At 34.7% G+C, this 12,886-nt stretch overlaps 2 protein-coding genes across 7 annotated transcripts in view; both read right to left on the bottom strand.

The window, feature by feature from the left end:
* Nucleotides 1–1,230: 1,230 nt before the first annotated feature.
* On the bottom strand, nt 1,231–9,018 carry LOC127525427 (protein SDA1 homolog). Its single transcript, XM_051917965.1, has 22 exons — nt 8,788–9,018; nt 8,254–8,358; nt 8,071–8,169; nt 7,369–7,479; nt 7,192–7,263; nt 6,415–6,515; nt 6,260–6,317; nt 6,050–6,124; nt 5,405–5,506; nt 5,246–5,315; nt 4,965–5,068; nt 4,818–4,875; nt 4,628–4,686; nt 4,065–4,141; nt 3,861–3,958; nt 3,216–3,292; nt 2,476–2,602; nt 2,281–2,372; nt 1,999–2,186; nt 1,833–1,917; nt 1,549–1,710; nt 1,231–1,420 (listed from the first exon to the last, which is right to left on the bottom strand). Exons 1-22 carry the CDS (start codon nt 8,875–8,877, stop codon nt 1,376–1,378), a joined length of 2,055 nt encoding a protein of 684 aa, XP_051773925.1. The 5' UTR covers nt 8,878–9,018; the 3' UTR covers nt 1,231–1,375.
* Nucleotides 9,019–9,772: 754 nt separating this feature from the next.
* Nucleotides 9,773–12,886, bottom strand: part of LOC127524929 (tyrosine-protein phosphatase non-receptor type 13-like) — an 83,527-nt gene continuing 80,413 nt past the window's right edge. For all 6 annotated transcript variants that reach the window (XM_051916986.1, XM_051916988.1, XM_051916991.1 and 3 more), the window contains 3 exons: nt 10,803–11,018; nt 10,508–10,570; nt 9,773–10,413 (listed from right to left, as the gene is read on the bottom strand). In XM_051916986.1, the coding sequence (XP_051772946.1) occupies nt 10,336–10,413; nt 10,508–10,570; nt 10,803–11,018 (357 nt within the window). In that variant the 3' untranslated portion in view covers nt 9,773–10,335. The remainder of the gene's footprint in view (nt 10,414–10,507; nt 10,571–10,802; nt 11,019–12,886) is intronic.

Raw genomic sequence — 12,886 nt, 5'->3', positions numbered from 1 at the left:
CAACTTCTGAAAATGTCCAACTGAAAGTTGACAAGTGAAGTAACATTGAGATGTGGATTTAGATCAGGGATGGAGACGTTCTCAAATCCAGCCATCTTCTCAATGTATCTCTATTCATTTCCAAAGAGAAACAGAAACAGGTCTAAGCTCTACATTACATTAATAAACCGACCAAAATAATGACTAGCCCAGGCTCACTGGAAATATGTGCTTCTACTGTACCTACAGTTTTGCAAAACTCAGAAAACGATACAATTCACTGGAGTTTCCAGTCGAAATGAACAGTAGTGGCAATAAAATGCCAACTTTTTGTTCCTTTCAACAAAAACTGACTACAAGGGCAATAAAAGAACAATGTCTAATAAAGACCTTGCACAATAGCCTACTTAAGACCTCAACATGATATGATTAAACTATTTTGACGTTCGCATTACACAACCAGCACCATATGGTTTTGCTAACGTAGTAAGTAGCTCGGTAGCTCACCTGGTTCAGCACTGCCCTAGAAGCGAGTCCCTTTGTCATTTCAGCAAATGATACACCATCTTCACGTTTGGTTTTGCGAACAGTAACAAATAGGTGTATATTTTCCAAACGTGACAGTTCATTAATCTTTACGCATTCCTTAACTGCTATATGTAGGGTACAAGTACAACCAGCGTAATAAATCAGTGAGATTTGTCAGATTCGCGTTAATCTGTTTTGGATTAAATCTGAACGTGTTTTTAGCGCCACTCAATGGACATTTCACTTTAAAAATATCGAAAAACGTGCAAGAAGAAACAAAATATCATTTTGCAGAAATGCCGCCACAGGGATGCATTTCCAATGAGCCTGTTTTTCAAAACAATAACAATCCAATAACCTTGTCATGTTACTTACTAGTTAGAGAAGACTGCAATGTGAAACGCTAAACAAAAGCAAGAACATACAATTCACCTGTGGAGTGAATTCCTAAACTATCCAGGTGAACACAAGTCTCTGCCGATGTTTTGTAGAATGACAACACAGCTGTCACTAGGATATATGTGCTCAGCATGACACTGGATAAGAGAGATGCAAATATGAGGGACCATATATCAAAGCTGGGACAAACCTAGCATATTCTTTTGAAATATCACTGGATAATTTTTTTTTTTTTCCCCCATATACAGTGGTCACAAAAACTATTATGTGTGCAGTTTGTCCAGAGGCATATTGTAGGTCGAACACAAAAAATAATGCAACAAATTTCAACTGTTTAAATGATTTATTAAAAGGCAACATGAAAATCACAGTCAAGAAGTCTGTATATTGTCTTCCTGTACACATGAACGGTCCGTACAGATCATATCATGAAATGAACCATTCAGCTCTGGTCCGTTACAGGTGGGAATTACTTGCGTTTTCTCTTCTTTAAGAGTGCATCTCTAAGGGCCATCTGAGGGGAAAATGAGTGAGGAAGATCAATATCAACAGGAAACATTACAAACAAAATGCACAAACTGAACTTGAATGGTAAATAAAGTGTATGCAGGTTTATTGCATCTAAAGGTATTAAAGGCTCACCTGTTTCTCTCTGAAGGAGCGTTTGCCCTTGGTCCTTACATTCTGACTGTGTTTCATCATTAGGAAGTTCTTGTTTCGTTTTTTCTCCTTGTTACTGGTGCTGGCGTACGGGTTTAGCTTACTCCTCTTTTTAACGAACTCCTTCCTATCAGTCCGCCCAGCCTGAGAGAGAAAAATGTCAAGAAAAATGTAACTTTTAACCTGGTTTCTTTGCTATGGGTAGATGACAAAATGTCAATGTGTTTTCTTTCCTTTAACATCAGGATATAATAGTCCATACTCACCATGGCTGTTGCAAGTCGTGTTTCTTTGTCAGATTTGGGTTTCTTATGAAGACGCTCAATGTCTCTCAAGCTAAGTAACTCTCCTCTGAAAAAAAAAAAAAAGATTGATTATTCTCAGTTTATATTTTAAGTTTCTAAAATCGTTTCAGTAAAGAACATGTCCTACCTCTCCTCTTCCTCATCACTCTCTACGTTCTTCCTCTTCTGACCCTTTCCGGGAGCAGAGCTGACCTCTTTGGCCATCTGAGCGATGCGGATTTTTTTGAAGTCGTCCTGCGTGAGGAGACGACTCGTGCTGACCACGGCAGCTTTGGCTTTGCGCTCGTCCTCTGGGATACTCTGTAATTTCTCAGCCTGACATATACAGACACGACACGAGTTCAGATGCGTTATTTCCCATCGTTAGAATTAAATGTAGCATCAGTTAAGAAAGTGGTAAGATCCTCACCACTTCTGTCTGATCTTCATCAGAGGAGTGATGCACGTTCACCCACTCTCCATCTTCATCGTCCTCACTCATGCTGGCGCTCTCCCAGCCGTCTGTAAGGTAACGCATTATGATGGAATAAAATGTCACGCCACTTTTTACACGCGTATTAATCAATGAAATAATAAGATAATGCTAATGCAGCTTTTCACATACCTTCGTCTTCCTCTTCATCTACTTTCTCCTCTACTTCCAGCACCTCAGCACCAGGGATGTAGTCTTTGGCCTCCAGTTCTCCATAGTTCTGGATTTTGGCCTCCTTAGAAGATTCTGTGGGCTTCCCCTGGTAACACAATAAATGCAAAAACATTAATGTACAATTAATGTACTGTAAATACAGTAAAAACAATAATATTGTGAAATATTATAATTTAAAATAACTTTTCTATATTAAAATGTAATTTATTCCTGTAAAGGCAAAGCTGAATTTTCAGCATCATTACTCCAGTCTTCAGTGTCACATGATCCTTCAGAAATCATTGTAATATGCTGATTTGCTGCTCAAGAAATATTTCTTATTATTATCAATGGAAAAAAAAGAAAAGAAAAAAAATTGCTGCTTAATATTTTCTGGAAACCATCATACTTTTTTTCCAGGATTCTTTGATTAATAGAAAGTTCAAAAGAACAGAATTTATTTTAAATGAAAATAATTTATACAGTCACTTTTTATTAATTTAATGCATCCTTGCTGAATAAAAGTAATTAATTTTTAAAATTTAAATGAATTTATTTTAAAATAAACAATCAAAATAAAACACGTAAAGAAAAAAAAAAAAATTGGGGGGAATTTTTTTGGGAATACTTGATCTAGAATGTGCAATTCAGGGACTATTTAATCTCCTTTGCAGTTAATTTATTATTTTTGACATAATTTAATATTTTAAGCTTCTCACCCTGTCTTTTCTGTGTAGCATCTTTGGATTGAGATCTCTGAAGAGCTGGATAAGACCTCTGGCAGACATCACAACATCTGGAAGACAAACACAGACAATATTCAAAGAAAAGTCCAAGAGTCTATTCTCATATTTCATTCAAAGTAAATAGCATCCGATGAACAGACTAGTTCGTCACGATTCGATACAATATCGATTCTCATAGCCAGCGATACGATATTTTCCGATACCTCAAAAAGTTCTGCGATAAGATTCGATTCAATTCAGGGGTATATCGATAAATATTACGATTTTATGATATTATGTGCCTATTTTACACTAACAGTTAAATTTTTTTAAACTCACAACTGCAACCAAATTATATAACAAACAATTATTTCAAAATTTCTCGTCTTTCACAAGTTCTGAAAGGTAGTTTAAACGAGAATGCACGCGTTGGCGATAATGCATAGACTGACATTGTGTGAAAATGTGGAGAGTGCTAAAGCAAATGTGCTTCTATAAATAGCCCACAGGTATCGATTTTTTACGCGTTGCATCAATGCATTGTATCGTTAGACATTAGATCGATGTATCTATCTATATCGATGTATTGTTTGTTACACCCCTAGAAAAGACCATGATAAATAATGATAAACCACATACTTTTATCTTTGTGGGATTTGTACTGTGTGAGATCTTGAAGCAGGTCTTCCGACATCGAGAGAGGACAGCGGGCTACCACTTCTTTTATGGCGTTGATTCTGAGATAAGAGGATGAACAAGAGAGATATTCATGAGAAAACAAGGGATAAAATAACAGTGTTTTCACATTTCACCATATTTGACTGAGATTTACACAACACCTACCCAACTGTCATGACCTCCCCTGAATTTCTGTCTGTAACAAAGTTATTGGCGATGGTCATGATGACTGGTTCAATGATCTGTGGATATAACAGTAATGATGAATTAGAACACGGCTGGTAAGATTTGTTCATGTTTTTGAGAGACGTCTCTTATGCTCACCAGGGCTGCATTTAATATTGTGAAATATTATTACAAGTGTTTTGTATTTTAATATATTTTAAATTTTTAATTTATTCCTGCGAGGACTTCAGAAATCATTCTATATGCTGATTTGCTGCTCAAGAAACATTTCGTATTATTATTAGTGTTGAAAACAGTTGTGCTGCTTCATATTTTTGTGAAAACTGCAGTATACAATTTTTTTTTTTAGGATAATGAAACAAAACTTCAAAAGGACAGCATTTGTTTGAAATAGAAATCTTTTGTAACATTATAAATATCTTTACTGCCACTTTTGATCAATTTAATGCATCCTTTCTAAATGAAATGATTAAAACTTTTCAAGGTCAAGCTTGTTTAATGATATATAATTATTATAGAAAGGTCTCATGATCAGTTCTTACCTCAGGAGGGACCAGCTGATGGGAGGCCTGGGCGGCACACAACAGAATTTTGGTCACCTCTGAAAGAAAACAACAAATTAACACGAGGAAACCATAAACATGGCCTCTGAAGATATGACATTAGACAAGAGACACTGAAGTGAATTACACATTATTTTTTTAAGTATTCTATATAGACAGCAGTGTTTACCTCTCTGGTGAGGCTGAAGGAACCGCTGGACAAACGGATAGAAATTAAAAAGGAAAAGCTGTAAAGATGGAAACAAAACAGGTTAGATAAAGTACCTAATGATAAAATAATGAACCAGAAATGTGAAAATGCTCACTTATACATTACCTCATGAATTCCCACAAGTCTAGAGATGAGCTCCATCATCATGATCTTCACCTCAAACCGCTCGTTTGAGCTCTCCAGCTGCTTCAGGAGCTTCTCTGCGAAATCTGAAGAGCACAGATAATAATTACTAATCTACATGCTTTTATAGAAAGAGATTCACAGTTCATGGAACAGTTCTTGTGGGTCTGAACCTGCAACCGTTTAGTTACCAGATTATTATCCACTACACTACATCACTACATGTATGTTGCATTATATACAGCGTGAAAGGATGATCTGACCTTGTGGATCGTGGATCAAGTGGATGGCAGAGAAATTAAAAACCTCTACTTTTTTCTTCTTTTTATGTTTCTGAGAAAACAAAATGAAAATGACAAACTTAGCAGTGAAATTAACTAAACAAAACATTGATTTGCTGATTATGAGACACTTTATTTAACCTTGAGGACTTTCATGGCTTTCTCCATTTTCCTCTTATTTTTGGACGTTTTCTTTCCAGTGGAATATCGGATCATTAGATCTCTGGCTGTTGGCGCATCATCCTGCAGAGGGGAAAAAAAAAAAAATTATTATTTTTAATATTTAAAGTACACTACCATTCAAAAGTTTGGGGTCTGTAAGATGAAAGAAGTTTCTTATGTATACTCACCAAAACTGCAATTATTTGACCAAAAATACAGTAAAAACAGTAATATTGTGAAATATTATTACAAATTAAAATAACCGTTTTCTATTTGAATATAATTTAAAATGTAATTTATTTCTGTGATGCAACACTGAATTTTCAGTCTTCAGTGTCACATGATCCTCCAGAAATCATTCTGATATGCTAATTTGGTGGACAAGAAACATTTCTTACTAACATCAATGAATGTTAAAAACAATTCTATTCTTTGATGAATAGAGTTCAAAAGAACAGCATTTATTTGAAATAGAAATCTTTTGTAACATTATAAATGTCTTTATTTTAACATTATAAATGTCTTTATTTTTGCTAATTAATTAAAAAAATTATTGCCCCTAAACTTTTGCATGGTAGTGTACATAAAACAAGTAACATGAAGCAAAACCTGCACTTATTGTACCTCAGACTCTGAATCACTGTCTTTCTTTTCATCTTCATCTTTTCCCAGGAAGAACTTCAATCCAGCTACAAGGATCTGAGAGAAGACCAAATTTGTTAAAACATGTTAGAAGAGGTCTTGAAGTTATAGTATATAATAAGTAGGTAAACTGTCCTTAATACTGAAGATTCATACATATTTCATTAGAGAGAAAAAAAAAAATATTCCAACCTTTGTGACTTTGGAGAAACACGCTGTGGTGATGACGTTCACGGTTTTAGAGTCATTCCTGATTGATTGAGGTAGGAATAGAAAACAGTGATGACTGCAGATCATACTAAATGCATCCTATAATATTACAAAGATGTTTCTGTTCAAGGACTCACCAGATGTCTCTTTTGTAAAGTTCAACCATAACATCTAAAGAGATCTTGGCAGCAATAGGGTTTGAATCCCTCAGCATGGTGTACATGAAGTTCTGTAAGGTCTGAGCGCAGAAGTAAACACAAAAGTGCTGAGTATTTATTTCAAAACGAAAGGAGGGAATCTCATGCAACCTCATATTTCAGCACAAAATCAAAATAAGAAATCTTGAAATAGGTAAAGAAATAAGTATAAGACAAACAATTTAGAGAGTAACTTAAGGGAAAAAAAAAAACGTCACCATGAAATCAAAATTGACAATCCTTTTTTTTAATGGAATAATACAATAATTGTTTATCTTTTTTTTTTTTTTTTTTAAAATTCACGTGCCCTCGTAATCTTTAATCAAAATAATTTTCCCTCCCTTTCACAGCGACATCTCTTCTCTTCTCTGATGATATGTTTACTGACATGAGGGCGGGACAACCTGTCACTCACATGAGATCCACCAATAGCAAACCACAACCATCAAATCAATTCCCAAAGGAGAGAAACAAAGTCCCACCCTACTTTTTTTTTTTTTTGTTTGAGAAGCCATTTCACTGAGATATATGGATACATCCCACAATATGGAAGAAAAGACTATCACAACTTTTCTATCAAGCCGACTTCTTTAATACCGAATATAATTTCTTTTTTTTTTTTTACCCAAATGAAGTTAAGTTTTGCATATTCTGCTGCAGTCTTTCAATTGTCACTTGATGGAAAATGAATATGACTCCCAAATACAAGCGACTTACCGTGTTCAGTTTGTTGTTTTTGTGCTTGGCATTGATATTTTTGATATCGGTCACAATATGGGTGTATAAAGTCTGAGGAGACAAAGGACGATTTTTAATCAGCAAGCTTCGCAACAATTCAATGTAATATTCAAGCAATAATACTTAAAACAGAATTGCACTGCAAAATTCACAGACCTTTCGCAAAAGTTTGTCATGACAGCGCAGCAGCTCAAAGAACAGCCCCAGAAGACTGGTGGGACTGACCAGATCTTTGTTCCTCAAGAGGATGAGGGCTTTGCAAAACGTCTGAAAGAAATTGCAAAAAGTTATTTAATTAGAAAAAGTTAAAGGTACACCATATAGCTTTTTTGTTCTGTTTATTTTTACATTACATATGTTACTTGCCAGTGCATGTCTCGTCATATCCATAAATAGAGTAAAGTTTCTTCGGCTACTTTGACGCGTGTATGGTGTGGTATAGATTAGTTGTCAAAACGAGCGAGAAATGTTGACATGGAGCAGCTAAAACTAGAAGAAGTAAAAGTGACCCGCAGATGGCGTTTTTATTACTCAACAAGCGAGCAAGATATTTTATTGAACAGATAAATTGTCATATGTAGCTCTCTAACAGAGTTCATTGCAAAGCATTATCTATTGTGAAGGGTCATTTTCATCCGTTTAGCCACGCAGAGCCGAAGCACAACCAAAACAATTTTCTTCCGCAAAATGCATGAAGTTTTGTTTAATTGCTAGAGGGCCAAAAGTTAAATAGTGTACCTTTAAAAACAGCTCCTTCTCTGCAAGACTGCAAAACTATCTTGATCAAATTGTAAACTACAATACTAGCTGTACTGTAAAAAAAAATTCATATGAACAACAAATGTCATTCGTACGTACCATTCTGAGATCTGACTCCAGCACAGTATGATGGTTTAAGAGAAGATCAGTCAGCTGCTGTGGGAAGTCTGATAGCTCCTCTAAATAACAGTGTCCAACCTCGAGACATAAATCACGATCAGTCAATAACAGTGTAATCAATAAAAGGTCTTATACAGTAAAAAATAGAGAGCACCTCCATACCTGAGCCAGGAACATGACCAACTCTGCCAGGTCTTTGTTAGATTTGTCAGGTTGATGTTTAAAGATCTCCACATTTGACTGATAATGACGATACTGTTGCAAAAACTGGAATGACAACAAATTAAGCTAATTTAGAATACTATAAACTATGGATAAAACAAAATTTGAACATTTTTTTTCCGTAGAACTAACAAGTATCTATTTTAGTAACTAGTAATACCGGCGGAAATCAATAGCTGCTATCTGAACTACAGATCCCCATAGCAATTTGCTACCAATAATAATAATAATAATAGAATAGTTGCTTGTTACTATTTGAATAGTGACTAGCATCTAAATACATAAGAAATTGAAAGATATACGTTCCTATTGGATTACTTACTACTTATAAACACATAAGTAGTAGTTACATATAAATAGATCCTAGTTAGGTTTAATAAATACATGAACAGCTTGCCATAGTGCAATGTCATGTTATTCTTTTTATTTACTTTGGATCAGGCCAGTTGACAAATCCAATAGCAAGTGTCTTACCTCCTCCGTATAGGATTTGGGATCCCTCTTGATCAGATTTTGCAACTGTGGGAGGTTCGTCGGTAATTTGTTATTGTGACGGCCCGACATTTTTTATTATTATCTTATGCTAAGCGTCAGAACAGAACGTTTATTTTGACTGATTCGATTATTTCATCAACAGCGTGGCTCATAGGGAGGTCGCCATGTTGCCAGCGAGCTACGGAAAGCCTGAAAGGACAGTCGGATTCTCAAAAGCGTCACTACTGGGTATTTAGATCAGCAAGTCATCATTTTGTAGGCTGCGGCCCCTAGTGGACATTTGAGGTACTGCAGGAGACTTATTTTATTAGTAAGCGTATTTTTCCAGTTAAAGTCCTGAAAAAACAATTTTTTTAGCCTATTTAACATTTCCAATAAAAGTAGATTTTAAAATTTCATTTTGTATTTCACTAATACCACTGATCAATCAACTCAATTAAATACCAGATATCCAAATTTTATGTTTTCAATTGATTCTTCATCCATTCATTATCACTGAACATTATGTTTACATAAAGAAATATGCAACTTGACGTTTTGCTATTGGCCAGTGAAGTTTTGAGTGCTTGTGTGAGTTCAGTTTCTACAGCCTCTGTTTTAGATCATTAGCATTTTGTCCATATAAGAGATGAGGAAAACATCAATGGAACGGGAAAATAGTCAAATCTATTTTTAGTGACACATACATGATTATATACTATACCTGTTCAACAGGCAAATGTGTATTATATATATATATATATATATATATATATATATATATATATATATATAAAAAATACACTTTTTTTTTTGCAATTGGGAGAACTGAATTTCAAGACAATGTTTATCTCAAGCCCAGTAAAACCTGAACATGAAAGAAAAATCATAACTAAGACCTGAAAGACTTAAAAAAATAAAAAAATAAATAAATAAATAAAAAACAGTAGCAGAAATGATAAAAATACATTGATTAAAGGAAATCTTAAAGGCATGATATTCTTTTATTTACAAATTGCAAATTGTCCAGTATGTAACAGCTTTAAAACATATCAACAGATTTCATATGATAAATATCACACTAAATATAACACTTTTAATTTCTTCGATTACCACTGGCACTCAGTGATTTCTAAAAGATTTACAAAGCAAATACTGTCTTGTATTCTGTCAAGGCAACATTTCCAGCATCATTTCGTTTTAAAATACACAAGAATCATTTTGTACCACAAAAAAATATGAATTCATTTCTTTTTTATTTGATCCATAATCTTTAAGGAATCTATAAAAACGATAAGTTACAAAATAAATGCTTTCAAAGAAGTAGCAGCCAATGGTCAAGAATGTAAGCGATAAGAATACACAAAATTCTGCAAGAATTGTATGCGTCACTGACGTCCAAAACATCGTAAAAACATAATTTGTTCTGACAAGGTCGAAGCCCCTGATCGGAAAACAATGAAGCAGTTTCTAAACATCTTGATGACTGAAGCCCGCTGGTATTTTCAGTTGATGAGGAGAGAAGAAAGGCAGTGCTGGTCCATGGTTTTATCCTGAGAGTTTCTCTTCTGCCTGGAGACATCTGAGCACATACAAGATGACCTGGTAGCAGAAAATGTATTGTTCCTGGAGGGGAAAACAGGAAATGTTACATGCAGAAGTAAACTTTAATTCAATTAAATTAATTAATTAATTAATGAGTTCATTATGAAATTCTTACCTCTGTTTGCACCATGCCTTGCCTCTGTAGTCTCATGGTACGTACGACATCTGATATGTCAAACTAAAGAGAGGAAAAGTAGAGAGCATACAATTACTACATGAAACTTAATATACCTTTCATTAATCACAAAGCTAATGATGTAAAGTGTTACCAGTAACATAAATACATACTTAAAAAAATTCAGCCAGACAAAATTGTGAAATAAATCCAAATAAAAATCCATTTCTTATAAATTCAAGTCAATTGCTCAAATAATAATGACAGACTTCTATATTTTAATGGTGACACTTACATCTGCATCTTTGCTGATGAGGCCAAGAACCACGTCGATGCAAATGAGCGTTCCTGATCGGCCAATCCCTGCACTGCAGTGAGTGATGATGGGGCCTGATCGGTGGATGTGTCTCATGTAGGAAATGAATGTCAGGAGCTGTTCTGGTTGAGTCGGGGTTCCATGATCAGGCCAGCCTGTGTAGTTCAGGTGAGTGACTCTCTGGATCTCATCAGTCTAAAAGAGAAAGATACACATATGCAGATTTATGCATTTAGATATCTATTCTATAAGTGTATTTATAAAGATATTAGAGCTGCATGATTTGGGGAAAAAGTCTAATCATTTTTTGCTGTGCTTGTTCATAGGGGTGCACAATTTGCCAGAAATTTTGTGATTATATGTGATCAATATTGCTAGAAAAAAGATTATTATTATTATTATTATTATTAGTAGTAGTAGTAGTAGTAGTAGTAAAGGTGCAATATGTAAGATATATGCAGTAAAATATCCAAAAACCACTAGGCCAGTGTTATATATTTTGTTCACCTGAGTACTTACAATATCCCAAATGTTTCCAACTATTTATAAATCATGAGAAAATTGAAATATTAACCAAGGCTCCGGGACGTGTGAGGAGTCGCCTGTCAATTGCATCATACCCGCGTTACCCTCGGTTTCCGGTTTTATTTTGTAGAAACCATGGAAACACCAAAGACGCTTTAATATATTACACATTTTAATAGACAAGGGAACAACTGTTTTGATGTATTTACAGACAGAAAACTAATTGTTGTTATATAGCTCAACACGTTTAGTCTTATTGTTTAAATCTAATTTTCTTGATTTTTTGCGAGTACCATGCTTTACCATGCCTTTTGTCAAGTAGCTAACATAGCATAATCAGATGCAGCTTTATTTTTAGTAACAGTAATACAGAATTTTCTCCATCATACAATACGTTTTAAAATTAATTGCATGCCATTTATCAACACAGGCCATCCAGTATTTAATATGTTATTCTAAAATCGATCTATCTTAATTCAGCGTGTAACAGTGTCTCACAGCAGCCACCAAGCGAACGCACAGAGTAATGTTATAACATCATTTTCAACACTCTCAAATGTATCTAATATGATAAACAGAGCTGCGTTACCTCATACTCATGACCGGAAAAGCGGAAGTGGCGCCGGCGACATAATAAAAGTTTCGCTGTTCGTGAGGCGTGTTGCGCAATCGCTCCAGCGGCCTCGTTCAGCTCCCACAACACTCGGTCCTGCTCTGCTTCATACTACAGTAACGTTAATAATCGCATCCATGAACATGATTTCTTCCCGAGTCCTATCCCTATTCTTTTGCACCATCCGTTGAGGTGAAGACCACATGTCCCAAGATTCCGCGCTCAAACTTGGCGTCATCAAGCTACGCCTTTGTTTTGAATAGGCCTCTAGCGACCTCTAGCGAACAGAAATCCTACATACTGCACCTTTACATAAAATGATAAAAATAACTAAAAAATAAAATTTATATTACTAAATATATTACTATTTTAATGTCACTGTAAAATAAAAAAATGAGTATTTAAGAAAAAAAATCGATTTGCTGTCAAATCGATTAATCGCATCGAACATAAAAGTTTGTGTATATATATATATATATATATATATATATATATATATATATATATATATATATATATATATATATATATATATATATATATATATATATATATATGTATCTATCAGTGGCGTGCGGTCCAAATAAGCTGCGAATGCTCTGCATACCCAAGCTATTCGTGGACTCGGCAATTAATATTAACACTACAAATTATATTAAATCCCTTGTTTGAGGTGTACCATAAAGCCTACATGATAAAATGTTAGTAATGCGTATGTAAATGTCTGTAATTTATTTATTTGTCAAACGACGGTAATTTTCTTTAAATCTGCCAGTTACGGAGACTTCCAGGTAAGCTGATCTACAGCAGCTCTCTTTTGTTATGGAACGTCATCATTGTCCCGCGTTCTCATTGGTTTGCTGGCCTATGGGGGATTTCATGTGCAGGATAAGCTGTGAACGGATCGCTTGCCCAAGAGGAAAAA

The sequence above is a fragment of the Ctenopharyngodon idella genome, chromosome 13, assembly GCF_019924925.1.
Source record: "Ctenopharyngodon idella isolate HZGC_01 chromosome 13, HZGC01, whole genome shotgun sequence".
Taxonomy (NCBI): Eukaryota; Metazoa; Chordata; class Actinopteri; order Cypriniformes; family Xenocyprididae; genus Ctenopharyngodon; species Ctenopharyngodon idella.
This window is presented reverse-complemented; position numbering and strand designations above follow the sequence as displayed.

Excerpts from the sequence above, each read along its gene's own strand:
- LOC127525427 (XM_051917965.1), bottom strand. The coding sequence starts at position 8,877 with ATGTCGGGCCGTCACAATAACAAATTACCGACGAACCTCCCACAGTTG. Across the intron at positions 8,359-8,787 it reads CCAAATCCTATACGGAGGAG|TTTTTGCAACAGTATCGTCA; the intron begins GTAAGACACTTG and ends TTGTCATTCCAG. Across the intron at positions 4,687-4,817 it reads CCTTCAGCCTCACCAGAGAG|AGGTGACCAAAATTCTGTTG; the intron begins GTAAACACTGCT and ends GTTTTCTTTCAG.